The sequence below is a fragment of the Empidonax traillii genome, unplaced genomic scaffold, assembly GCF_003031625.1.
Source record: "Empidonax traillii isolate 1590-97213 ecotype Southwest subspecies unplaced genomic scaffold, ASM303162v1 scaffold259:size690984, whole genome shotgun sequence".
In the NCBI taxonomy this organism is placed as follows: Eukaryota; Metazoa; Chordata; class Aves; order Passeriformes; family Tyrannidae; genus Empidonax; species Empidonax traillii.
The window spans coordinates 559,297-582,102 of record NW_020955452.1 but is presented as its reverse complement, the minus strand read 5'-3'; the positions used below and the strand labels follow the sequence as shown (position 1 = coordinate 582,102).

The 22,806-nt window shown below is 55.8% G+C and overlaps 1 protein-coding gene across 1 annotated transcript in view; it reads left to right on the top strand.

The window, feature by feature from the left end:
• Window positions 1-7,927: 7,927 nt before the first annotated feature.
• Window positions 7,928-22,806, top strand: part of AJAP1 (adherens junctions associated protein 1) — a 32,834-nt gene continuing 17,955 nt past the window's right edge. The window contains exon 1 of the mRNA XM_027889375.1: window positions 7,928-8,271. Coding sequence (XP_027745176.1) covers window positions 8,243-8,271 — 29 coding nt within the window. The 5' untranslated portion in view covers window positions 7,928-8,242. The remainder of the gene's footprint in view (window positions 8,272-22,806) is intronic.

Below are 22,806 nucleotides of genomic sequence, written 5' to 3'. Positions count from 1 at the left end.
CTGTCTGCAGCCTCATGCACTAATGGCTTTAGTAGCACTTCACAGATCCAGCCCTCCAGACCTGGAGAACGGCTGCTGTGAGCAGAGCAGGGACTGCCAGACCATGGCCACAGTGGCTGGCACCGGCTGGCACCTCCCCATCCAGCTGGGTGCTGGTGGGTGCAGGGGAGAAGGAGCCCGGGAGCCTCGTAGGGTGAACAGAATGCTGCTGCCTTGTGTGCTCCAGAGAGCAGCTGGCAGTGGGGGGCTGGAGAGAAGCCATGTCCTTCTGCCAGAGGATAGTGCCAGCAAGAGCAGTGATGTGCCAGGGCCACTGCCCACCGTGAGAGCAAGGCAGGGGACACCCTTGCTGGCACAGAGAGCTGCTGGGGGGCCGTGGCGTGAGGGTTTTACCCTTGAGCTCTTGTTTTGCTGCTGTTCTCTGGAGCAAGACACCTGCTCTTCCCAAAAACAAAGCCATAAATCCTGGTGCAAGCAGACTTCATGGGGAGAAAAACTGGAGCTGGGATGACAGCGCCAGGGAGTTGTGTGAGGAGGTGAATTACTTGAAATATTGCTGAAAACTTCCATGCCGTAAATATAGTTCTGATCCTGGCTAATCAATCATGGCAATTATCCTATAAATAAGGGAGAGGTTGGCTGTGTGGTGCCTGACTTTTTTCCACAGGCCTCTGGAGCAAATTTGTTAGCATCTTAAAATAAACTACTTGCTCCAGGTAGTTTGCTTGTTCTCTCCAGGCTGCATTGTCTTCTCCTTCATTTTTCATTGCCTTTGGTTTGGTTGTTGGGAATCCTTTAGTGCTTTTTTCCAAAGGGATTCTGAGGGGAGCAGGTTTAAAAACCAACCATGCAAAACACGTCCAGGTGGGTCCCGGCCCAGAGTTCTCCCCCCCGGCTCCTCGGAGCACTACGTGCTAAAGAAGCCTCTGTTTAATGTCTTTTCCACAGAGCTATAAACTCACAACAGGCCATTTTTTCCCTTTTATAGATCAGCATTACTAATTTATTGGCAGTTTACTATTTGGAAATGTTCTCATATAAATTAATGGGAAGGTGATATTACACCTCAGTCCCTGGGGGAGGAGAAAGCCAAACAAACCCACAGTCCTGGTGCTCAAGGAATGGCAGCACGTTAAATCACCCCTTTGTTCTGTCGCTTCAAGGGCAGAACTTGGGCTGCAGCTCTGCTGGGATTCCCAGGGATCCCATCCCAGGGAGCCAGGGCTCCGATGCTCAGGGCTCTCCACGCAATTTGCTCCTCTCCAGCTCCTGGGACCACCCAATCTTCCTTCCTAACTGTACTTTCCAGAGTGGTTTCCAGGTGTGCAGACATCTCCAGTCATTTCCCAAAGGATTTCATGGAAGAAGCACCCGGCTCAGGCAGCTCTAGTCTCCCACTCACAGTGTCCAGTGTGAATCTGTGCATTTGTGTCAGTGAAATGTCACAAAACTGGCTAAACCCAGACAAATCTGCACCAGGGAGAGGATGAGGAGCCGTGGTGTGCATGGGGAGGAGGAAGGAGGGGCTTTTTCAGAGGCACCAGCCGTTATTAAAGACTGGTCCTTCATCTCATGCACTTCAGGAGCCAAAATAGAAGTTTTCTGCCCTAAAAAAGGCATCTCCCAGTCCCAAGTGCATCCCAGTGCAAGCTCAGAGCTGGACAGGGGCTGAGTCCCTCAGCTGCCGGGGGGTCCTGCAGTGCCCCCCACTCAGGGCAGGGCCCGAAGCCACCCAGCCAGAGGGGAATGTCGTGTTCATTCACACACTCCTCCTTTATTTTATCAAACTATTGCTATTTCTGAGGGAAGCTTATTGAGTTAAATCACTTCTCCCGCAGTAATATAAAAATGCTGTGGCTCAGGAATGCTGACAGGCGGGAGAGCTGGGCTCACTTTTCTTGCTGAGCAGACGAGGAACAGGAATGATTATTTCGTATCGCTTTACGAAAGAGACCTTCCTGTAATATACCTGCTGTGCATTGATAAATAGCACCAGCAGATAATAAGGGCCTTGGGCAAGGAGCAAGAAAGAAAAAAGGCTTTCCAGCGTGTGAACACAAATGCTTTAAATGTGAACTAAATTGGCCTGATCATTCCTCAGATTTGCAGAATTAAACCGTGCCCAATTGTCAACATCACTGAGATTGATGAGACAAATACAGCCAAAGCAAAGGGAATCTATAACAGCCCTGCTAGAGACGCTCACAGGGTTTAAGAGGCACACACTGTTCATGAAACCCAGCTCTGTAATTTCATTCCACTCCGAACCACCTTCCAGCAATGGAGAGCTGGGGAAGTTCATCAGCCAGGGATGCAGGATGAGGATACCAGCGCTGGAGCTGGAGCTAAGCTGGGATCAGCATCAGAGCTTTGTTCTTACAAAAACCTCTCACATGGGAGCCGCAGGGCGTGACCTGTGCATGCTGTGCACCCCCACCAAGGGTGAAACCCTGAAGTTCCATGTGGATACGGTCCTAGGAGGAACGATGGCTTTGTTTGCCTCCTCTCCACAGCATCCAGGACAGGATTAGCTTTTCTTTCCCATGGGGAATCTGTGATGGCCCCTCTCCTTCACAGGGAAGGGGAGACCTTTGCTTTAGCTCCAAATTGTTAACATCTCCCAGCCGACAGCCACCGGGAAGGAGAGCCACCTTGCTTCACCTTGCAGCAGCTTGATGGAAAACCTGGGGAAACCATGGCAATGCTGAGGCCAGAGTCACCTCTCTAATGATGCCAAGGATTTCTCAGCAGAGGTAACAAAAGCCGGTGAACCTCTCCAGCTGATGAAAGTGCCATTTCCAGGCCCTGCAAGTGCTGTTTTTTAGAAGCCTGCTTTTGACCCCAGGTGGTGCCCCCGGGCTCTCCAGTCCCAGCCTGACCCCACAAGCTCTCCAGTCCAAGCCTGGCCCCCTGACTGTGCAGCCTGTGTGCCAGAGATCAGTCCAGCCAAGAGCTGCCTGTGCCTCTATCAAAACAAAAGGTACCTGAGGATGATGAGCAGGTGAATCCTTGCTGCCTGTGCTGAAGGCAATTAAGCTGCTCAGAGACTCATCTGTCCTTGGGGTCTTGCTTCAGTCTGGGCTTTGCAGCCTGGCCAGGGAAGCCAGTGAGTGACAGATGATTGATCTGAGCTCATTCCTATCAGCCCTCATTCCTATCAGTCATGCTGGAAGAGAGGCAAAGCCAGAGGAGCTTCACTGACACGGTCCTGGATCTGCCTCCAGGATCCTTGTGCCTGGAGGAATCTTGCACAAGGAGCTTGTCCCCAACCCACTCCACGGAGAGGCAACCTGAGGATCACGGCATCCCACACTCCCCAAAGCTCAACCAGGGCCTCATAAAATTTCTTAAGCCAGCTCGAAATAAGAGCTGTAAGAGAACCTCAGGACTGTTGCTGAATACCAAGAAGAGGGAGCGCTGAGCTGCCTGCTCAGCTCCAAGGACAAAGTGCTCCCCAGCTCCATCCCCGTGCAGTGCTCAGCCAAAGCACTGGCAGTAGTCTGTGAGTGGCTCCAAAGGGACCTGCAGGCAGGAGGGAGGAAAAGTGGAGCCTGGGCAAGCTCTGGGGCTGTCAGGGACTGAGAGTCTGGGGCTCTGGCACGCTGTGGGGCTGGATGAGGGGGATGGAGGGGACAGGAATGTTCCCTGCTTTCACTGCGCTTCGAGGCTTCAGCGCAGCTCTGCTGCTGCGCTGCTAACTCAGGGCTTCACGCTTTCTAATTTTTTCTTTTGTCTTGCATACACACACAAGGCAGATTTTGCTTCCACAAGGGATATTTATAGGACATATGTTGGAGCTTGAAGAAGCTGATTAGCAATGTTTAGCTTAAAAAAGGAAGAAACTGCATGAGAGCAGCCTGGCCAGACAAATACTACACAAGATGTGAGCTTTTGGGAGCAGCTCTGTGAGAGAGACTGAAACGTTAAAGGTTGCTGACTCCAACAACATGCTATCTGCAAAGCATCAGGGTGCTTTGCAGGTTTGCACCCCACCCAAGCGAAGGGGAGGACCAGAGTTTTAGGTGTTCGGTGGCAAAAACTCTGATTTGCATTAAGAACAGCCCAGATTCGGAGGGGGTGATCACCAGAGGGTGGATCAACAAACTGATCTTTGTTTAGCAATAAGCTGGATTTTGATCCAGACGGGGGGGGGAAAGAGGCAGATCCTGCAGGGTGGGATAATGCTTTATTTTTTCCCTGGAAAAGCGAGCTGTGGCTGGAAAGCTGGCTGACATCCCCAGGCACGCAGCCCTCCCAGCAGGGAGGCTCTGGGGGCTTGTGTGACTCTTTTGGGCTTGCAGAATGGGCCCATGAAATCCCATCCAGCTCTTCCTCATCTTCTCAGCCCTCCCCTCCCGTTCCCCTGCCTCGTGACTCCTTCTCAGGGTCCAGCGTGCCAGGTTGGAGCTGTGCCTTGCTAGACAATCCCGTCAAGACCATTAAAGGAGTTTGAGGCAGTGGGGGATGCTTTCTGAAGGGAATGCAAGTCTCAGAGTCCCCTAAGAGCTGCTGAGGGTATAAAATCCTCAGGGTGCTTTCCAGAATCCTATTCCCTGTCAGCACTGGTCTGAAAAACGAAAGGACGATGCTACAAGGAGGCAGAAATTGCATTATACTCCTCTCTGCTTCACAAGCTTTAAGTAACACTTCTGCTCTTCCCGTATGAAAGGAAAATGGGTAATGACAACCTACTTCTACTGAAGAGACAATTTTCACTCCTCCTTGGCAAGTGTAGCCGGGGCATCGTCTTTCTTTCCAGTCAGAGGCAAATGAACAGATTTCTGCCTCAGAACACGGCGGGTGAAGTGCAGCACAGCTGGTGACGTTCCCCACCGTGGTTGGCAGCACTCTTGGGGTGCCCACACCTGGTCCAGCCCTCGGTGGATGGGTGATAACACAGGTGCTGTTACAGAGAACCTGGGAAGCACAGACAGGGAAAACCCCTCTTTTCTCCCCAAAGGCGGGTCTGTGTGAGCATCTGTGCCCCCCGGTGTGGCAGCCAGCCCCAGCCAGCGCCTGCAGCTCTGCACCAGTCAGGAACTTTATTCTCTTGGAGCGATGACTGAGAAGAACAAGTTAGACAAATGAATTCGCTAATGACTTCCTTCCCTCCTCCTTAACTGGTGGGCTAATTCGCAGTTCCTGCTCCTGCAGCGGGCTGCTCCATCACCTGCCCATGGCAGGTGGCCTCAGCAGCTCTGCTGAGGAGATGAGCCAGACAAAAGGGGGCCAAGATTGCTGAGTGCTACCACCAGCCATTCAAACAGCTCTTAAAAACGCTGCACTGGATGTTTTAGGGAAGCACAGAGCCAGTGCCCCACACGTCACCTGGCTGGTCGTGGGCAGGGCTCTCTGGAGGGCAGTGAAGACACCCACACTCTAGCCAGGTATTTCCCTCCCCGTGAGGTTTCCACTCCAAGCATCCCAAACCAGCCCTGAACCCAAATAATGGCCTGTGCTTAAAAGCTTTGCCTGCACACAGCTTTGGTACTGTTGAACACCTCAGCTCTCTTTTGATCTCTTTTTTTTTTATCTGGAAGCTTCTGGAGGGTGACATTGCAATGTGGAGTTGAGGCCAGAAGCTTGAAAAGAGCCTCAGGGCCAGAGGAAAGCTGATGGTGAGGGTGTGGGACCTTTCCATGCTTGTGGTCACTTGCCTGACCAATGTGTATAGACCATAACAGGTGTTTATAGCCAAAAAACTAGTTCAACCTTTAGTGCCAGGCTCCAGATCCCCCAACACTGTCCTCCCTGCAGTTCCACGCCAGCTCCATGTGTTTGGCACAAACGGGGAAATCATATTTTTATTAAGTGGGGCTGAGTTAAGAGGATTTGTTTGAGATACAAGATAGCTCTCATTAACGTTTGCTCGTTTGGGTTTATTTAAGCCTTAATTGATTGTCTTCTACTTAACTGCGTTCCAGTATCTCTCAGGCTCCAGAGCAGCCTCTTAAGAGACCGACAATTGCACGCTCTTCCCTTCTTCTCTCTAAAGATCTTTCATGTTAGTGAGCCGGGTTTAATGGCTGATAAGTCCGGGAGCTTGCAGTAAAGCTGAGCTTTCTCTTTCAAGTGCCTGCACACGCAGGCTCCAGGAAGGCTGCCCCCAGGTGAGTGCTGGGCTCTGATACCGGCCTGTGCTGGAGCTGCCATAACCAGCAGCTGCAAACACGGTGTGCACAGTCATGGGATTGTATGGAATGAACACTCCAGGGCTCAGGGCTGCCTCCCTTCTGGCTGCAGACTGGACAGAGCCACGGCCACTCTGTCACTGGCCTCCCTCTGGAAGACGGGGAGAGGCCAGCACTGTCCCTGTGGCACCACCAAAGGTCTGCCAGGTGGCCCTGAGAGAACCGAACCCAAACCACCCCAACAGGCCAGGATCATGCTTAGGGAGAACAGCCTGGCCATTTTATGGGTTTTCCCTGGGCTGGGACAGGAGAGGTCTGTCCCCCCCAGCACCTGCCACCTCCAAGGGTAAGCTGGTCCTCAGGCCAACCCCTTGCCAAAAGAGGTTCCTTCCCATCAGGAATCCAGCTCCAAGGAAGGTGGGGATTTGGATGCTGAACTACAGCACTTCTAGTGGCAGCTGGAGCCGATCCAGCAGGAGCACACGTGAGGAGCAGGGACTGGCAAGGCAGCTGAGGGACAATGCTGACCTTCCATCCAGCTGCCCTTCTCACAGGAGGCTCCTTCTCTTTGGAGAATAAGTTTCTCTGGAGGCAGAAAAGAAACCCAGTGAGTCAGACAGGCAGAGAGACTCGTCTCTACACAAGCCTTGCTTTCTGCTGTGACTGATCAGAGCCAAGCGCTGCACGGTCATTGATGTGCCCCTTCCTCGCGGGTGGTTTGTCCCTGTGAGGGGACACCCCGGCAGCGCTGGCTCTGCACACCGCGGTCCTGCTCCTCTTTCATTGCCAGGAGCAGCTTCAAAGAATCTCTCCTCAAATTCATACAAAAACTTCTTTTATTGCAGCAGCTGAACAGAAACCACTCAAAGCAGCTTGGCTTTTGAGAGACACACTTTTCGTTCAGTACACCAGGAATAATGTTGCTCCTTACTGGCAGCACCCCCGGAAAGAGAGAAAACGCATCAGGCTCTGATGAAACACCTCCCAAAATAACCAGCGCCTCTCCCCGCACGCTCCCCTTTGTGCTCGGCTGTCTTTGGGCGAGCGCGGAGCACGAAAGGCGCTTTCAGCCGGAGGGAATTCGGTGGCTGCACATCCCTCGGTGCGGGGGCCGGAGGCGGCGGTGGCGGATCCGCGCTCCCGCTGGCCCGATATTGTCCCTGCGGGGCAGCTGTGCAGGATAAGGATGGAAACTCTCCCGAGGTTGGCTCGGGAGCAGGATGCCCGCTCGGCCGGCTGGTGGAGCCCGCTGCAGCAGCACCCGGGCCCGCTCCACGGGTCAGCGGGGCCGGGGCTCCCCGGAGCTGCCGAACTGCAGGGGATCCCTCGCCCTGCCCGCAAAGCAGGGACCGAACCCGCACCTCCCTCCGCCCGCCCGTGCGGGCACCGGGGCTCCGCGCGGTCACCCCGCGGTCCCGGGGCGCAGAGCTGCTGGGCCGGTGCCCACCGGGTGGAGCGGGGGCTTCGCTCCCCGGGGTCGCCGGCGAGCGGCTGCTCGTGGGGTCCGGGGGAAGGAGCGCTTCACCGGGCGAAGCGGTGGCCGGAGGCGGCGTCCCGGGGAGGGACGGGCCGTTCTCATCGGGATCCCGGCACTGCCCGGCAACCCTCCCGGAGACGGAGTCGGAGCCGGGTCCCGGTGCGGGTGCCGGTCCGGGTCCACCCCCGCTCGGCCGCGGCACGGAGGGGCCGCGCTCCGCCCCCGCCTCCGCCCCGCGCAACTTCCCCGCGCCGCGGCCCCCCGCCCCCGCCCCGCGGGTGCGCGCACAGACGCGCGCGCGCCCAGCCCCGCTGAGCCGAGCCGAGCCGAGCCGAGCCGAGCTGAGCCCCGCTGAACTGCACCGAGCCGAGCCCGGGGAACCGCACCGAGCCGAGCCGCACCGAGCCGCGCATGGGGAGCGCAGCCTCCGCGGGCGCGCAGCTGCCCCGCCGGCGCTGAGGGGCCGGGGCACCGGAGCAGCGACCCCCGTCCTCGCCGCCGCCGCCGGGCATGCCCGCCCCGCCGGCCGCCGCCTGCCCCGCCGCTGAGCGCCGCCGCGGGCGCGGGGCGGCGCGCCTGGATGGAGCGCTGAGGCGCTGAGCCCCGCCGAGCCGGGCCGGGCCGAGACGTGACGATGTGGATGCGACGGCTCCCGGGAAGCAGGTAGGGCCGGGGAGCGGCGGCCCCGCGGGGCAGCGCCGGGCGCATCCCGCCGCCGGGCGCGCTCGGGGAGCGGCGGAGTTAAATCGCGAAGTTGAAGCGGGGAGAGGGATGGGGAGCGGGATGGGGAGCGGATCGGGGAGCGGGATGGGGAGCGGTGCGCGGAGAGGAGCGGCGAGCGCGCGGTGCAGCCGGCGCGCCGGGGAGAGCGGCCGGTTCTCGCTCCGCGCGGTGCCGGGGCTCCCCCCGCCCGGCTCCCCCGCCCCGCCCGGGAGATGGATCCGCGCTCCCTGTCCCCTCGCCGGCTGCTCGCTCCCCTCTGGCCACCCCGGCGGGGGCCGCTCGGGGGAAGGGGCCGGGGGGGCGGCCGGGACGCGGGCGGGGAGATGGATGGATGGATGGATGGATGAATGGATGGACGGATGGATGGATGGACGGATGGATGGATGGATGTGTTTGGGAGATTAATCGAGAATTGCAAAACAGAGAAGACGGAGGCAAACTGTTACATAACACATTTTCATTACCGCTGCGAAGTCATCTGAGCCGAAATCTTATTATTTCCATGGTGCTGTGGCTGGAGAGCCCCGGCCCCTGCCTGTGCGCAGCCCCGGAGCCACAGCAATACCAGGGTTTGGTGGTTTAAGCCCATCTCAGTGGAATCGAGTGAAAGCAGCAGCGGGTAAAACAAGGGAGATCCTAAGGAGAAGTGAGATCCACGATCCGTTCCGCTCCCCCCAGCCCCGTTTTGTGTTTAGGACGTCCAGGATTTGAGCGGTTGTGTGAGGCAGGGGTCAAACCCCAAACCTCCCTCTGCCGAACAGGACAGTGGTTCAGGTATGTCACCTGCTGCTGCGAGAGGGGTCCCAAGGCAAGGGGTCCCGAGCTGCCACCCCCCTACTGCAGCTTGTGCCAGGCCCTGCAGCTGCTCCCCAAGGAGCAGGACTGGGTGCCCAGGAGGCTGCGGGGTGAGTGGATGGATGGATGGATGGATGGATGGATGGATGCAGCCCTGCCGCCAGCCCTACCCCACGCAGCACCTCAGGGAGCCCACCAGCCCGCGCCATCCCCCGCACCCCTGCGCTCCAGCAGATCACTGTGGCTGTGGCTTGGGGGCACGGAGGGAGGCAGGCAGGGCCCCCTGAACACCACGGGCGGCGAGCGGTGATGCGAGAGGCCTTTGTCCGTCAGCCCTGGCGGGTCACTGGAGGCTTTGTCTGTCTGCTCGGGCTGTGGATGGAGTCCTGGAGGGTGAAAGCTGAACTGAGGTTTTGGCTGTGCCCAGGAGCTGGGGGAGGCCCTCGGCCTCTCTGTTACCCTCGCGTGTGCCGTGCCGCGCATTCCAGCGGCACGTGGCGAGCCGGCTCCGGTTCCCCCGGCTTTGTCCCGTGCCCTTGGCTGGTGCACCCTGATGGCCTGGGCACGGGATCACCTTCACACTGCCACCAGAGGTGTCTGTTTGTCTGTCCGCCAAGGATGTGCTGCTGTGTGTGGGAAGGACAGAGTCCGTGGTGATGTAGTGACCTTAGGAATCCCTCCTGAGGAAAGCACCCTGAGGGTTTTCTTGGGGTGCCTCGTGTCTGGATTTATCCTTGGCAGGTGAAAAGCCCATTTCCCAGGGCTGGAGCGACAGAAGGCTGTAATCCTGGGAACAGAGGATGCCCTCTGCTTCGTTATTTTTGAGCAGAGTTTAGCAAATGGAAACAGGAGCCCTCTGCTTGCTTCTCTCCTTGATTCATTCGCCTTGTGAATTTCTGTGCTGTGCATCCTGGATCCCCAGTGCCAGGCTGTCCTCTCCGCCACCTCATCAGCTTCCAGTCCCTCCCTGTTTTATTTTTAATAAGAGATAACTTTACTGCTAACCTTGCCTGCTGCTCTCCCTTCTCTCTAACTCTAATTGCTTCTGGCTTTATTTCTGACATTTCCCATGTCATTTCTCCTCATTTTCTTGAAGACTACTAGAAAAATAGCTCCAGGAGAAGCAGTGGAGCTTTGCAGCGCCTGCTTCACCCTGCACAGCCTCTGCCTGGAGCAGCTGCCTGCGGCAGGGAGATGGTGCCCTGCTGCTCCTTTCAAGTCGGATCCCCTTTGCCCTGGGGCAGTAGCAGTGCCTGACCTCGGGTTGAGCTGTGGTCCTCTGCTGGGGAGGGCAAGACCTGTGCAGCTGCATCGCTCAGAATTATCGGGTTCATGTGAAGGGGAGCTGCTGCTCCCCATTTTGGAGCGGGGCTGGGTGAGCAGCATTGCCCTGAAAGCCCCGGCGAGGTCCTAGGGATGCTCCAGCCCCGCGCTGCCCTTGGCAGGTGCGGGTGCTGCGGGGCAAAGTCTGTTCTTTGTGGGGACGGCAGTGGCCCTGTCGCTCCCTGCATGTGCAGGCACATACGTGTGCGTGCACACGCCTGCGTCAGTGCCTGCGAGGGCACGGCAGCCTTCTGCAGCGTGCCGGCTGCCGAGGGCTTCCCCTCCATGGCTGCCAATACAATGTTTTAAACAATATGCCCCGATTTTTACAGCGCTGAGCTCCGGAGTGATTTGCAGTTGGAGTAAAACCACCGTTTGCAATTTCTCGGCGATTGTATAAAACAACTCATTACAAGGCATACGTCCCTGCGCATTGGCTCCGAGGAAACTTTATGGGCCTTGTAGTTACTGCCAAAGCAAACATTTTCCATGAATTTCACTCATCAGGTTCATGCTGTCAAATGTAGATTCAGCCGCTTGTCAAAGATGCAAGCCTTGCAGTCTGGGAAGTAATGAGAGCAGTAAGCAGTGGGAGTTAATGGCCTCCACTGAGGAGTCCTTACTCATCCCGCATCCACACAGGGGCTGAGCTGGCTGCTCCCAGGTGGATTGATTGCCACAGAAATTCATCTGGTGTCACCGGCTATGATACTTAACAGCCACAATAATGCTTGAATAAACTGTGCTTTTATGCAGCGGTTCGTACCTCCGCGCTGGCAGCGATTTCCCAGACGAGGCGAGGGGAGCGGCGCGGGGCTTGGGCAGCCACTTCCCAGAGCATGAATAATTGTTGTAATAACGCCAGAGCAACCGCGTTGCCTTTGTGGCCTCTCCGGTGGGGTGGCGGGTGGGAGCTGTCGTGGTGCTGATGCTTTCCTGGGATGCTCGGGGGCTGCCCCGTGTCACAGCCACCCTGCCAGCCCTTGGCATGCAGGACACGGGACGGGCGGGCTGTTGGTCCAGCTACTCCCGGCACTGGGGCACGGCGGCTTGGCTCTGCCTTATGTAATGGTCATCTGCTGGAAAGGAGGAGTTGCTAATGCTCCTTCAGAGTCCAGCCTGGAGCAAGAAATGGCAGCCAGGCAGAGACCAGCTCTCCAGCCTTGTTCCTATCTCCCCTCACCCAGCTTGATCTGTGAGCTCTCCCAGCGCAGTTTATTTACCTCAGTCTCTATAGGGTGTGCAGCTATACAGGGTGGTGGTGAGCACTGCCAGCGGCTCCCAAGGACAGCTTTGTAGGGTGTGAATAATCCATGGGACTTCCGACAGGTCTGAGGTTCATTATGGAAATGTATGCGTGCCTAAGCCTTTAAATATAGCTAATGGGAGAAGGGCTGGGAGGAAAGATTACGGGAATCAATGTGCTGAGCCAGAGGAGCAGGAGCTGCTCTGCTCTGGGTTGTGGTGCCTGTTGTTCTCCTTGACAGCTGGTGGTCACCAGGCAGGTGACAGCAGTTCAAGCCCAACAGAGTGTGGTTTTGACAGCAAAACTCTTCTAGCAGGATAATTCCCGTAGGCCGAGTGTGTTGGGTGGGATCAGTGGATGGAGCTGCCTCATTGGTGCTTTCACCCCCTCCTTTAAAACAAAGGGGTTTTCCTTCTGTCTTTCTGTCCATCTTTCCTGCCATCTTCCTTCCCTCCCACACTGTGCTGGGTGGTACTGCTGGGAGGGGGTTTCTGGCCAAGCCCAGTGTCCCAGCAGCCACTGCAGGTATTTCAGGGGATGCTCCCAAAGCTGCTGTTTGGCCCTTCCTTGCCTTGGCTCACTGTTTTCATCAGAGTGACTTTTTTCACTGAAATAATGTTAAGCTCCGGACCTGAACTACCTCCTTAAAAATGGAATTCAAGTTGATATGAATATTTCTTGTGGCTCTTCTTACCAGGACCTGTACCTACAGACTTTGATAGCTTATATAATTTCCTGTGATGGAGATGTGCTTCATCTAATTTCACTTGGAAATGCATTGATTAAATCAGAACTGCTGAGAGATTTAAACTGAGTCTCAGTGGCCTGAACTTAACCGTGGGAGGTTTACCTGCCTTCATCCTTCAACATTAATTTGGTTTTATGAGGATTCCTTGTGAAATGAGGTTTTGTCTGCTGCTGAATCTCTCCTGCTCTCTGGGTTTATCAGTTGCTTTCTGTGGCTCTGCGAGGTGACGCTGTGCTAAAGCCTCCTTTCAGCACGGCGCTGGGCGCCTTCGTGTGGGGACACAGCGAGAGCCGATGGGTGTTTTGGCTCCATCTGCCCCTGCTGTCTCACACGCCTGCCCAGGCTGCCCGTGGCGTGGTGGCAGGGCTGGGTGCTGTGCAGAGACATGTTCACCTGGGACCAGGGCTGCTGGACGGGATGCTCTGGGAGCAGGGTGGACACATGCCCCAGGGGCAGCTGGATGTGTCTTCCCAGCACTGCTGAGGGATTTGGCATTTCTGGTCCCAAGCAACAGTGAGAAAAGGAGGAGAAGCACAGCTTGGCTGGAGGTGGATGAGCAGCTCCATGGAGACGAGCGGGGACAGGGTCTGCGGGCACTGTGTGTCCGGGGCTGGAGGCCAAAGCACCCACTGGGACTTAAAAAAATAAATAAAGCCGGTCATTCACAAAGTGCTCATTTCCAACTCCGATCTGCAAAATGTCTCCTTGTGACTTGGAGATGATGCGTAGGCAGGAGATACGCTTTGACATGCGATGATTTTTGTTGAAGTTTGCTCTGAAGGTCTTTCTCGGCAGCTCCGCTTTCCTGGCAGTGTTAGAGCATCCCAGCGGCTCTGTGTCCCTTCTGCCAGTGGCTGCTGCGTCCCCATGAGCCAAAACCATTGGGAGTAGAAGCTGTTCCCTGGCACAGCATCTCTGTGGGTATGGAAAGGACTCTTCATCTCCTGCTGCAGAAGCTGGCAGGGAGGAGAAGCAGAGCCTTGGCTGCGGAGCTGCTCTGGACCCCGGCTGAGGCATCCATGGGATGAGGCTTAGCTGTGGCAAGGTGGGAGCAGTGAAGCTTCTCTGGCCTGGCTGCTGTGCCAGAGCTGCCAACTCCACTGACTTCCAAATAAAGGCTGAGCAGAAGCTGCTTCAAAAACAACATGTCGTCTGGGAATGATGAGGTGCTTCCTGCAAGAGAGAGACAAGTTTGGATTCTTGAGGTGGAAAAATAGGAGCTCACCGGAGGGCACGTGCCCGAGCGCAAGAGAAGTGAGGGGATGGGGACGTGCTGGTGCAGGGCCCCATGGTGAGGGGTGACTGTGTGCTGTGGGACACCGGCAGCACAGCACACACCGTGCCAGGCAGGAGAGTGGATTTGTGGTGCTCAGTCAAGGCTTGTTGGGGATCGATGGCTCCTGTCCATGAGGGTATTGGCTGTGCCTCTTCTGCAACATCCTGGGATGGTCAGGAGAAACTCCAGCCGTGGTTTATGGCCCTGTAAGTCGGGAATGTGGCTGTATAATGCTGGCTTAGGAGCTGTGTAGAGCTGCTGTGCTGTGTGGGAGGGCTGGGGACTCGCTGCTCAGCGGCAGCGTTCGAGGCGCCGGTGGAGCAAACGGCGCTAATTGATGTTGCCACTTGACTGCACGTCATTCAGGTTGAAGATGTGACAAGGTTGGGGGGAGCCTGGGTTATTCCCCCTGGGATTTGCCTGCCTGGCGAGCCGAGCCTCCTGCAAGCACGGCTTCCTCGGGGACGCGTTCCGTAATTGCCGGAGTCCCGTGCACGACCTCAGCCCTGCTCCCAGAGCCCGCGATAGCATCTCTGCTCCGTCTGCAGCACTCGAGTAATGAAGCGTCAGTTAATTGACATGGATGAGGACATCCACTTAAGGACCCACCGGAACATGGGTGATTAATGCCGGGAGATGAGGCCGTGCGTCCCGCTGGGAGCGCGGTCAGCTCTGCCTCTTCTCGGCCAGAGCCAAAGCGTGGCTGAGTCTGCAGCGGTGGGATGTTATGTGGGGAAAGCGTGGCCATTCCGGATGTGTTATTTTAGGAAGAGCTCCCAAAAAGAATCAACCCTTTTTCTACAACTATCTGCCGTTCATGGGTTTTCAAGTTTTCCGTGGGAAGGACGAAGATGAGTTACTCATCTTCTTGTTTCTGGGCTTTGTAAGAGGCTCTACTCCTCCAACATAACGTACTCAGGACTTACTCTGGGTTCCTGTCAAAGTGGTATATTCTCTGGCAAAATCAGTTTTGGTAATTTTGATGGATGAGGAATGGAAGTGAGGCTGCTGGCTCAGGAGCCTTTGAAGGAAGCTGAGATACTGAGGGATGCAGGAGGTCATCCCTTGCTGCTGACCCGTCAGAGATAATGCTCCAAAAGTTTAAGCTCTCCCACAAAGGGGATTATTGTTTTTTTAATGAGATGCAGAGCACAGTGATTCCTGACTCACGGAACTTGCCCCCAGCGGCACAGTGTTCTTGAGGTGCTGGAGGCTTCTCCTCACCATCACCTTGGTCCACCAGGATTTTGCCATGGGTGGAATGGGAGAGCCTGTGAGCTGGCTGGATGCTGTATATGCAGGGAGAAAGGCTCTTCTCTGTGGAAGAGAAATTGCTTGATGCTAAAAGGGGATTTAAAACTCTCTGTGACAGGATCAAGAGTCTTTGCCCCAGAGTTCATTTCCTCTGCCTTTGCTTTCTATTTTGGCTCGGCTTTTTCAACATCTTACTGGGCTGTTCACATTTCTCCATGCTGTGTGTCACACTGACATCCCACTCTGGCAGTGGGATGTCCCCAGGTGGGGCTGGGCAGAGCTGGTGCTGTCTCAGGAGCAGGGGCTGGGAACTCCCCAGCACTGTGCAGCAGCTGGAGCCTCAGCCAGGCCCTGCAGCGCCCTGCTCTGAGCTCCCAGGCCTTGGCTTTCTCCAGGCTTCCCTACTGACGTTTCACACCTTCAAAGAGAGCTCTGCTGCTCCAGTTTTTCCCATTGTATTTCTTGCTCCATAAAAGCCATCTGTGCCTCTCTCTGCTTTCAGAGGCTTCATTCCTCTCATCTCCATTTCTGTAAGAGTTTCAGGAGCTTTTGAAACTCTTGACATGTTCCCTGTGTTCATTTCTGGGAATGGCTGCTGAGGTTTCCCGGCAGGCTGTGCATCCCTGGGCTGCCAGGGACTTCCTGGGAGATAGACAGGTCTGGATCTCAGTCACTCCCCTGTGAATTGAGAGCAGCTCCACCAGGAGCCCATGGTGCTGGAGTGAAGACCTGAGTTAGATTTCCCTATGCAGACATCCAGCCTTTGCCATGGGAAGGGGTCAGCTGGGCCCTGTGCTGCTCTTCCAGACACTTCCAGTGGGTCAGTGTTTATCTTTGCTTCTGGGAAAGCAGGGCTCTTCAGGAGCTCATCCTAAAAAATCCCATCAGGAGATACATTCTCGTGGTTGTGTTCCATGGTTGGTGGTGTTTCCCTTTGATACGGATACGGCTGTGGGCTCTGATGGGCAACACCTGCAAAGACACATTGTGTTACAACAATGCCACAGACCTCTTTTAATTATTTTGGTTTTAAGCTCATTAAGCTGCTACTTTAGATGTACTGAGCCAACTTACCTTATTTTTTTAGATCAGAGCATTTCCTGCATTCATTGTAGTGATGCTCTTGGGCACATTCATTTAGAAAATAAGATCAGCACTGTGTTGTTTACCTGGGAAGCAGCAGGGTTAAAGGGTGGTGTAAGCTGTAGCTTGTGCCACAGTTTTCCTCTCTGTAGGTCCTTTAGAGCTGAGGGCTGGGTTGAATTAGTTGCTATCTCTTGGAATCACTTTGTGGATATGCATTCAGAGGAGGGAAACCCCTCTTAAGGCTCCAGCTCTAGTCTGAGATAGGGCAGGATTATTGCAGTCCCGGTGGGGAGAGCCTCACTTCTTCCATCCAATCCCATCACACCCCACAGCGTTTGGGCAGTGCATCCTGCAATGTGCTGGGACCTCCCAGGTCAGCATCAGCATGTAGAGCCTGGGCAGTGATTTTGTGGTGCCCATGAGGAGATGGAACGCATGAGGAGGTTTAGGTAGAAGCTAAAATAAGATGGGAGACCCTGATTTCCTTAGGTTTGTGGATCGTTTTTAGCATCAGCAATAGCAGAGCTTGAAGCTGTGGCTTTTCAACAAGATTTTAGTGGATGTGGAAATCCGAAACTTCCCAGCAAGTTGTGTCTGAGATGGAGCTCTCATTGCTGCCTGGTCCCCAGCACTGGCGCAGAACTCAGGGGGGGACAAGTGGAATAACTTGGCGACAGATGCAGGTTTGGGCTGGAAAGCCAGTGCTCACAAACCCCCTTTATCCGGGCGGGACAAAAGCTGAGTGTTATCGCCGCCGGGTTGATGAAATGCCCCACTGTCCAGCCCTGCCACGCTAAATGCGCGCAGTGTTTGCCGGCCGGGCGGCGGCGGGGGAAGCAGCGGCTGCGCCGTGCCCACTGAGGGGGATGCTCCAGAGTACCCACACCGTGCCCACTGAGGGGGATGCTCCAGAGTACCCACACTGTGCCCACTGAGGGGGATGCTCCAGCAGTACCCACACTGAGGGGGATGCTCCAGAGTACCCACACCGTGCCCACTGAGGGGGATGCTCCAGAGTACCCACACTGTGCCCACTGAGGGGGATGTTCCAGAGTACCCACACCGTGCCCACTGAGGGGGATGTTCCAGAGTACCCACACTGTGCCCACTGAGGGGGATGCTCCAGAGTACCCACACCGTGCCCACTGAGGGGGATGTTCCAGAGTACCCACACTGAGGGGGATGCTCCAGAGTACCCACACTGTGCCCACCACAGGGGATACTTCAGTGGTACCTGGACTGTGCTGCTGGGGGTGATGTTACAGCAGTACTTGCACGTTCCCCACTGGGAGCAATGCTCCAGCAGTACCAACACTGCCTTGCCACAAGGGATGCTGCAGCAGTACTCTGGGATGCAGAACCTGCAGCTGAGTTGTCCCCCTGGTGAGCACTTGTCCACTTTGTCCCTCGGCTCATCAGGCATCTGCCTTGCCACACTGGCAGATGAACCCACAGCCCACTGAGTCTTCCCAGGGGAGCCAGACCGTGTTTGGATCTCCTGCTGCCAGAGTGGTGACGGGTGAATCACTGAGCGCTGGTCTTGCACAGAAATTAACTGGCGACGTTTCTCTGTCTGAAGGTGTACTTGAACTTCTGGGCTTTCTGCTCCCAGCACTTTTCAAATCCTGTCTAAAATAATCCTGCAATAGCAGGGAAAACATTCTACAGCAGGTGTCGTGGCCCTTCTAGAGCCAGTTGAGCTGGGCTGGCCATCATGGATGGTGTTGGCCAGCTTGCTGTGGAAACTCAGCTCTCATACTCATCCCCAGGCCGGTCACAGGCGCTTTGTCCTGTCAGTGTCCTTTAAAGTCTTTGAAATGGGAACTTACCTTGAAACCCAGGGTTAAAGGTTGGCTTGGCTTAGGCAGTGAGTGGGAATGCAGAGCCAACCAGCTCTTGCCTTCACAGCAACACCACGTGCACCCACTGTCGTCCCCTCCATTTTTCTCTCCCCCACATTGCTCTGCCGGACCCTGAGCCTTCCCACGGCGCAGGGGTGGGATGTGCCGGAGGGGTCCCACACTGGTGGGCTCCAGCCCCAGCACTGGGGCTCTGCCCTTCCTGTGCCTCCAGCGAAGGACGGGCCCAGAGGCGAGAGCAGCCGCGGCGCCAGAGCTGTGCGCTGCCGGCGTTGGCAGGGGCTGCACCTCCCGCATCAGCACATTGGCTGATGGTACCGCTGGGTATTAATTATGCCTTCCGCACTCGCGGCTATTCAAATGGTAAAATTGTTTATTTGCAGCTGGGTGAGCTCAAGGCAGAGGCAGAAGAGAGAGCAGCTCCCCTCCACCGCGGCTGCCCTCCTGCCCCCCTCTCACGGCTTCCCTGGCACAGCCAGGGATGGATCCAGCCACCTCCATCTTGGCATTTCCATCCCGGGGGCACCGCTGACATCCCAGCCCCAGCTGACCCCTTTCCACCCCCTTTTCCTAAGGAAGTGGGTGTTTGTTTCTGCCTGGCTGTGGCAGCGTGGCGGTGAGGATTCTACCTATTTCACCCTCTGCTGATTTCCCTCCATGATAAATCCCATCCCCTCCGCTGCAGGAAGCAGCGTCAGTTTAATTACTTGTGGGGAGAAGGGGGCAGCGGAGGAACTTAGGACTTGTTTTAAATATCACTTTTATTAGCAGGTAATCCTGAAGCTCAGGTCTGTAATATAGATAGGTAGTGATGTGGCACATTTAATTTACTTAGGTGCTACTGTGTGTCAGCCTTTGTGCCTTAAGTCCCAGTCCTGGCTTTAAAGAGCTTGGCAGCCATATTTTCACAAATTTGTAATTATCTTGGAAGAAGTTGGGGCTGCAGACGGCGCAGTGAGTAGTGCGTTCCCAGTTCCCACTGGGTCTGGGATCAGAGCAGCTCATCCTGGAGCAGATCATGGCTCAGAAGAAAGGTCCCCACGGTGCCATTGACGCTTGTGGTGTGGTGTGGGACATGCTGGGTGCCCCACTGGGGTGGTCCACAAGGTCTCCTGCTGATCCCATGGCATAACTTGTCACGTGCATCTTCCCTCCTCGCAGCCCTGGGGAGGGTCCCAGTCCAACCTGGAGTGCAGGACAGCGATGCTCTATTTCCCTGGCAGTGGTTGGTAGTGTGACAGCAAAGGACAGTTGCTGCACTGCAGGGATTGTTGCACAGGACAGCGGGATGGGGAGGAGAGCGGCTGCGGCTGGGGCTGCAGTCCCCACCTCAGCGAGGACACATGATTGCAGGCCAAGTATCTGCCACTGAAGTTGTCCCCTCTTCCTCCTGCTCCAGTGTGAAAGTCACCCGTGGGATGCAGCGGCCTCATTCTATTCCGTATGGAACGAGTTCCTGCACGTACTCTCGTAACGTGCCGTGCTCTGAACGCCTTTGTAGGGCACGCAGCCACGCTGCCAAGGATGCTTCTCCTAGAGCGTGGCAGAGCGTGGCACCCACTTCTCTGCCGTGTCGTGCCTCGCTCAAGCAAACATCACCCCATCTCTCTGACCACGGCTCCTGCTCCTGCTCCAGGCATTCACAGGAATATTTCTGTCTGCCTCGCTCGGTGTTCAGAGCTATGAAATGCTCAGAGTTCGTAAATCACCCCAACAAGGACATAACCTTGATTCCCTGTGCAATACCGATAGATTACCTAACGGGAGGCATGAAATGGAAGAATGGCTCCACTTGTATAATTCTGCATTAAAAATCAGCCTATTCTGCAGTTAATGCTCCTGTGAAGAGTCTCCACAGGCAGGGGAGAAAGGGGCTGGTGCTGGAGAGCAAACAAGGACCTTGTGAAAGGGACTGCACTCGAGTGAGCCTTTGAGGCTTCGGGGAAGTGGGTTGGTGCTGACGGGTGGTGTTTTGATGTTTGTCAAAGCCATGATCCCAGTTAATTCCCAGACACCTTACCAGAGCTGGGGCTTTCTGGGAGCACAGTGGGTGTGCTGGGTTAACCTGCGTCCTGTCTGCAGTATCAGGGCTCCCCAAGGTGCCACCATCCTCTGAAGGTCCCTGGCACTGGAGTGGGCATTCTTCTGTCCCACTTCATGCTGGATACTCCTGCTTTCCCTCCCTGCATGTGGAGGTTGGCACCACGTGTGCAGTGGCGGCAGCAGCTGAGTTCCACGGCAGCCTCTTCCCGACTGCCGAAGACAGCAGCAAGCTCGCATCCTCCAGCATCCTTGAAATTAATCTCTCTCTCAAGTGCCAACTGTCCTCCTCTTCAAAGCACATGGCTGCAGCTAGAAGGATTCAGGAAGGGGTTTCATACAGAGAAGGGCTCTGAAAGGTGTCACGTTGGGTGTGGAGGCTGCAGTGGCTCCAGCCTCTGCCGTGGCACCTTTGACACCCACTGCTCCATCACCTTTGGAACAGATGGGCTCAGCAAAGAGTCCCAGAGTGCCTGGTGTGCCTGATCCATGTCATTAGCTCAGTGGTTTCCTTGAAATCTGCTCCTGTGCTTTTGGCAGGTGGATATTTGTAGGAGTTCCCCTTCCTGTGTGGGAGTGAGGCCGCCTCACTATCCACGGAGCCATGGGAGTGGATTTGTGGTTGGTGGGAGCAAAGGCCTCAGATGAGGAGAGCAAGGAAGGGAGTTCATCTTCTCAAGTATCTCTGCTATGTGTTTCTTTTTCCAACCCAGTTTCAGAGTTTTATTGATTTTTTTCCTTGAGTTTGAGAAGTATTTTGAGATAACATTCCCATGTACCTCCAAGATGGGAAAAGAAGTAATGTGAAAATTGCCCACGCTCCCCAAATCTCTTTGCCAGAAAGCTTGTATGTGTTTATGGGGGTGTCAGGAATAACCAAGTCCCTGATTCCTGAGTGCAGCTTAACCGAGGCCTTTCCCAATGCATCTCTCTGTCCCTCATGTACTCCCAACCAGGGCTGGCTCTGTGCCCCCAAACCACGGCAGGTGGGTGCTATGTGTGTGTCTGGACAATTGTGTTCCCTTCCCTATGCCAGAGCCTCCATCTGGGTGCAGTTAGGGAGTGATCCCTCGGGAGCAGCGGAGGATCCTCTGCCTCTGCTCTCCCAGGCAGCTTGTGCCACTGGAGAGGTGCTGGAGCTGGTTGATGTCCCGGCGAGGCTGGAACACCCTCCCGGGCTCTGAGCAGTGGTGACTTTGTGCTCGCCTCCCAGGAGGAGCCCGATGCTCTCCTGCGGGGCAGGTGGGGACACGGGGGCTCCCAGGGTACTGTGCCGTGCCGTGCCACGCCCTGCTGTGCCGTGCCACGCCCTGCTGTGCCATGCCGTGCCAAGCAAGCTCTCCTGGAACAGCCCAGGTTTTCTGGGGCAAGGACAAGGTGGCAGGAGCTCCGGGCGGGATATGTCCCCGCTCCCAGGGTGCTTTTTGGGACGTGTCTGTCTCGCTGCCCTGCCTCGGCAGGGGGCTGGTTCAGGGTGGGGGGCTGAGGGGTGGCAGGGGAGGGCCGGGTGGTCCTGCCGCTGGCCGTGCCACGCGCTGCCGCATCCATCCCCGCCGCCGCGCCGGGCACATCACGCTGCGTTGCCAAGACAACAGCAACTCCTACACGCTGCTATTTATTCTGAAGGACACTTGCTCTTATCTGTTGTTGCAAAGCCCTCAGAAGATCGCATGCCATGCAAAATTCCTCCGAGGTAACCAGACCCGCTGCTTCCATCCCTGAATCCATCTCCTGGGGCTGTGCCAGCCAGCAGGGTGGCCAGGAGGATGCTCCTGGGGTGACAGCCCCTTGCCTGGCCTCGCTCGAAGGGCGCACAGGTGTCCTTGGGGCAGGGTGGGTCTGCCCCACCTGCGTGTCCCCCACCACGTCCTTCCTGATCACAGAACCTCTGGCCAGGGCAGCGATGGCAGGAGCAAGGGACGCTTGCTGTGTGGGTGTCACTGGGCCACGCTGCCTGGCCACGCTGGGACAGGAGTTTCCAGCATGACCCAGGGGAAAATGAGGGTTGTACGTTGCCTCTTCCCACACGTTCTGCTGATGCTGATGCCATGAACAATGCAGGGATGCTGGGGCAGGTCCCACAGGAGGTGGTTACAGGTGGTGTTAGAGGTGGCAGCTGGGGGTGATGTGCCAGGAGGTGCCCAGCACCTCTCCTTCCTTGCAAGGAGACATTTCAGGTGATGCTGGGGAGTTGGACAGAGGCTAAAATTGAGCCTGACGTGCTGCTGGAGTGAACATGAGTGTTTCAAAGGTTAGTCTGTGCCTGATGCTCTGGCTGGAGCCTGAGCTCCTGACTTCTTGCCGGTGGAGACACAGCATTGCCTGCAGCACATGGGGGACACTCTTCGTGCTGACACCGCTCTGCCGGCCTCTAAAAAAAAACCCACCACCACCACGGTTTGAGTGGTTTGTGGTTTTTTGAAGCCTTGAAATCCTTCCTCCCCCAGCCTGAACTATTTTGGTTTCTGTTGTCTGTTTCTGGCTCTTCCCTTTCTCCTTCTGCACTCTTTCCCTGTGTTGCCTTCTCCCTCCCCAAAATAAATGCTGTTACGCTTTGAAAAAATACCCAATTAGGAAAAAAGCAGAGATCCTCTGAGCAGAAAAAACCTGCGCTTGGGAGTATCCAGGTCAGCTCCTTTAGCTTCGCTTGCTCACGCGCGGAGGGAGTGTACAAATGCTTCTGTCAACCAGATGCACATTCTGTCGTGCTCCCAAGGACTGTGCGGGCGCCGCTGCGGAGGATTAGCCCGTTTAGCCATGTAAAGCTCTCATTAACTCCTGCTGAGTTCAACAAAAGTCTTTCTCGTGTAAAAGCTGAGTAAAATGGAGTAAAGATTTTTTTGGGCTT